Genomic DNA, 4,667 nt, shown 5'->3' on the forward strand with positions numbered 1-4,667 from the left:
GACACGTGTCCTGCTTTTAAAAAGTAGATTCTTCTCTCCAGGGTGTAATCCAGTGTGGTGCACGCGCTGGAATCTGATGGATTCGGATGATCTGGGCTGTCTGATTGATCAGACAGTCTTGATGAGATCAGATCTTGGCTGTCTGATGGAAATCAACAGCCTGTAACCATGGTACTGCGGTACGCGCGCGACACTGGATCCGCGTCCATTGATGGTAATTTGGTTAATTAATTAAAAAGAATAGGTATTTTGGTCCAACTGAAAAGGTGCACCTTGCTAACTTAGACCCAACTGAGTCTAAGTTAGCAGCCCCCTATATATATATATATATATATATATATATATATATATATATATATATATGAATTTATGCATAAAAATAGGACCAAAATATAATAATAAAAAGATTATAGAATTTTTTTAAATAATTTTTTTAATTCTTTAATGGGCCGGCCCAAAAGCCCATGGGCCGGCCCATGAAAAAGTCTGATCCGATAAGGTCCAGCCCGATAAGGCCCGGCCCCATTTTATGAAGCTCGGTCTGTCTAAAATGATAGGGCTAATGGGCCGGCCCGATAGTCCGGCCCCTTTTTTACAGCTCTAAGTGAGAGTAGTAGCACTGCTCCTCTTAAAGTTTCAGGTTCCTTTCTTTTTAGTGTTAATTTGGGTGGACTAATTTAGCTAATACGATGAGTCGAAAATTTGAAGAAACATGGTCTATCTTAAATAACAAAAACAAAAGACTCAAAAACGTAACAAGATTAACTCATATTTGTTCCCTAGTGATGATGTGAAATGAGTTTTGATGATAATTCCAGAAACTATGAGAGTGAGAGATAAAAACAAAAACAAATAGCAAAAGACAAGTATTGTGTCCAGAACATTCATAATTTCTCTCAAACTCTCAAGACCCTTCTCAACTTTTCACATCAACTCTATATATTCATAACTCTCACTTCCCACTCTCATCAACAATTGCAAATACTCATTCTAGGAACCAATTCTTGTTGTTCATTCTAATTGCTCATTTCTTTATATTTTCATATAGTAAAAACTATGGCTCAATCAGTGTCATTGTCAACAACTGTTTCACCTCTGCTTTCTCAAAAAACAGGGTACTCTGTAAAATCACATAACAATACTATTGCACCTTGCATGGCCACATTTCGATCACAGAGACAATTTCCAAGGCTAGGATTAGGAAGGGTGAGAGCTCAGGCTGGTGGTGATAACAAAGACAATTCTTTGGAAGTTCAACATGTTAACAAATACGATGAAGGCGGCGATAAAGGAACCGCCGTAGAGAGGAAGCCTCGCCGAGGTAGTTCCATCGACATTTCACCATTTGGTAAGTGAGTTTATCTTTCTCTTATATAAGCACTGCTTTCTCCTTTTCGTTAACATTGAAAACATGAATTAATTGATATGTGTCTGAACGCACTGACACGTGTTGGACATCGGATTTCAGATACTTCCTCCGATCTAAAATGTAGGTAAATAATTTTTTTTAATGTTTATTGAATAACTCATGTATCTAGTTCATAATATGAACCTGATATATTAGTTATTTAATGAATCTGAACAAATAATTTTTATTTATATATGAGATCAGAGGAGTATGTAATTGTAGAAGAAAATAAAAGTGTTTAATTTGTTGTCAAGAATAAGTGGTTTAATTGATGTGTTTTGAAAATACCGACACGTGTTGGACACCAGACATATATCTCCAGAAGAAAAAAAACTAGAGTACTTGTTCGTTGTTTTCAATATTACTAATAATACTAATTTGTGATGTGGCTTAATTATTATAGGTTTATTGGATCCATGGTCACCTATGAGGAGCATGCGTCAAATTCTAGACACAATGGACCGAATTTTCGAAGATGCAATGATATTCCCAGGAACAAACCTTGGAGTTGGAGGTGGCGAGATTCGTGTCCCTTGGGACATCAAAGATGAAGAGAATGAAATCAAAATGCGTTTTGACATGCCTGGTCTTTCTAGAGAAGATGTTAAGGTATCAGTTGAGGATGATGTTCTTGTCATAAAAAGTGATGTTAAGAAGGAAGAAAGTGGTGAAGAAGATTCTTGGTCAAGAAAGAGCTATAGTTCTTATGATTCAAGGCTCAAGCTTCCTGATAATTGTGAGAAGGATAAGGTTAAGGCTGAGTTGAAAAATGGTGTGCTTTATATTAGTGTTCCTAAGACTAAAGTTGAACGCAAGGTTATTGATGTCCAAATTCAGTGATATGTTAAGGCTTTTTATAGTGTCTTCTTGAGATAGTGTGCTTTTCCATTTTTGTTGTTGTGTAACTATGTTTAATCAAGTGTTGAATAAATAAGATGATTTACTATTTCTTAATATCTTCAAATGTTTACTTTCTCATTCTGTTATATATTTGGTGAGTGTTTGGTTCTTTTTTGGAGAGATGGTGAGTGTTTGGTTATTTGGTAACAAAATTGATTTATGACTCAAAAGTTTTAGCTTGTTTTCTGATTTGTCTTCAAACTTTTGTACTCTCTTCAACTAAGTTAAATTCCTTATTTTTTCCATGTAATTACGTCTAAAACTTACTAAACCACTATAAACTAACTACTAAAAACATCCTAGTATTAGGAGTTCAAATCATCTTGCAATCAATGCGAGACTTTTTAATTAACACACCCCTCGCGCCCAGCTCAATTGGACTGCGGATCATGGAGGAGGCTCTGATGCCATCTTGAATTGAATATTAAGTTTAACTCAACCCTGTAAAACTGGTTTGTAAGATGAGAATTGCTTCTACTTTTTAAACATATATTCAGGTCATATCGACGTGAGAATTCTTAACAAACATTTTATCAATAACCTCCATTAATATGTGCATATCTTAATTTAGGAGCATGATTATTACATAAAAACACAAGTGTAAACTACATATCCAACTAATTATTTCATATTAGGTTATATGGTTGCCTTTACATTAATTGTTTTCTGTGAGTCCTTAATTATAACCAAAAAGAAAACAAAAACTTTAATAAATCTACCATATATCTTCTACATAAAAAAAAATAAAAAAGAACAATAGCACAACATGGAAGAAGGAAACCAAAAGTTAATTAAACCAGCTAGAAAAATAATGAAAAATAATACAAATAGTCATATATTAATTCTATGTTACTCATTTTCTTCAGGTATAGAATCCAATATTGACTTCTTATCACATCTCAAATTAACACCATCTGTTTTAACAAATGATAGTAATTCTTGTAATGATATTTGTTCAGTCACTAATTGCTGAAGCTGCTTCTTTGTTATCAAAACTTTGATCCTCTTTATTCCAGCTTCTGGCTCTGCCTCTTTATGTGGAATCATGTAGTATAATTTTCCACCCTTCAATTCATCATCTTGTGATAAAGTCTCTGTTGCATTCTTTGTAACACCAATACTATTAGCAGGAAAATTTGTTAATATATCTTTGACATAGATTGGAGAACTAAACTCTAGTATCTTACCATCTTCTTTTGTTACTCTAACAAATTTAACATGTTTTTCCATAGTGTCAAATATGTAACATGATCTTGAAATTGGTTTACAAAGGGTAAGATAATTACCCATTTTTTGTTGAAATGAGTATAAATTGGAACTGATGGTGGTAATAACAAAATGGAAGGAGTTTAATGAGTGAGGGAAAGATAAAGAGGAAAATGCAAGTTATGTGGGATTTAAGGGAAAGAAAGTAAGATATATAGTGTGACTACTAGTGTGGTAGGTCTTTTTTAAAAATAGATGGGTTTGTTTCGTGTGGAGTGGAGTAGAAAGCTGTTTTTTAGTTGAGTATAAAACTTGTGGAGTAGGGAAAGAATGAATGAGAATAAGAGAGGTAAGAAGTTTTACATCGGTTGCGATATGGTCTGTATATATATTTATAAGTGAGAGTAATTCTCGGTTTTGTAGGATTGAGTTAAAATATAGCCTGAATATATTTTTATAAGTGAGTGTAATTCTCACCTTACAAGCCGGTTTTGTAAAGCTTCTAAGATGGTATTAAAGTTGGTGAAAGGAATTCTCTGTATTGAAATATAGACCATTCGATCTTGATCGGAAAGTTTAAACGTGGTTGATTGTTGCATACAATCCAAATTGAATTGAATGAGGGTACATTTGAGAATTGAACATGGAATATTTGTCCACACGCATGCAACAAAAGGACGGTTAGTGGAAAGTGGGGAAATTGCATTTGATCATTTTAACTTAGTACTTTTTAAGAACCTTTAGACCAATATGCAACTTTACTCTTATGCTCATGAATATGATAGGGTGGGTGGCTTGCTTTCATTTTGAACTAACTATCAAATATCAATGTCCCAATTTGGTGGAACTAAAAAAAAAACAACTTTTAAATTCAAATGAAGTTGAGAGAGATATTTTTGTTCCTTATATATTCATCTATGATATATCTTAGATATTGAACCATTTATATTGCATTTTGCATTAGTTCATGGTTTTTGTGACGTCAAAGATATAGTAAATAAAGAGTTGTTTCATAGACACTACCAAATCAAGTTGAGATTAATTAAGATTAATGTGTGTGTCATGCTGAGGCAGTGGCGTAACAAATGATAATATGATATGGTTCAGGTAATATAAGGCCCAAGAGTTTAGGTATAGTAGGTTGCACTTTCAT

The 4,667-nt window shown here is 33.5% G+C and overlaps 2 protein-coding genes across 2 annotated transcripts; one reads left to right on the top strand and one right to left on the bottom strand.

The window, feature by feature from the left end:
- The first annotated feature begins 962 nt into the window (after positions 1 to 962).
- Positions 963 to 2,362, top strand: LOC123908828 (small heat shock protein, chloroplastic-like). Its single transcript, XM_045959553.1, has 2 exons — positions 963 to 1,348; positions 1,812 to 2,362. The coding sequence occupies exons 1-2, from the start codon at positions 1,057 to 1,059 to the stop codon at positions 2,246 to 2,248; spliced, it is 729 nt and encodes a 242-aa protein (XP_045815509.1). The 5' UTR covers positions 963 to 1,056; the 3' UTR covers positions 2,249 to 2,362.
- Positions 2,363 to 3,084: 722 nt separating this feature from the next.
- Positions 3,085 to 3,799, bottom strand: LOC123909006. The gene has a single exon (XM_045959773.1). It carries the CDS (start codon positions 3,596 to 3,598, stop codon positions 3,158 to 3,160), a length of 441 nt encoding a protein of 146 aa, XP_045815729.1. The 5' UTR covers positions 3,599 to 3,799; the 3' UTR covers positions 3,085 to 3,157.
- Positions 3,800 to 4,667: the final 868 nt, after the last annotated feature.

Source organism: Trifolium pratense, linkage group LG2 (genome assembly GCF_020283565.1).
Source record: "Trifolium pratense cultivar HEN17-A07 linkage group LG2, ARS_RC_1.1, whole genome shotgun sequence".
Classification (NCBI taxonomy): domain Eukaryota; kingdom Viridiplantae; phylum Streptophyta; class Magnoliopsida; order Fabales; family Fabaceae; genus Trifolium; species Trifolium pratense.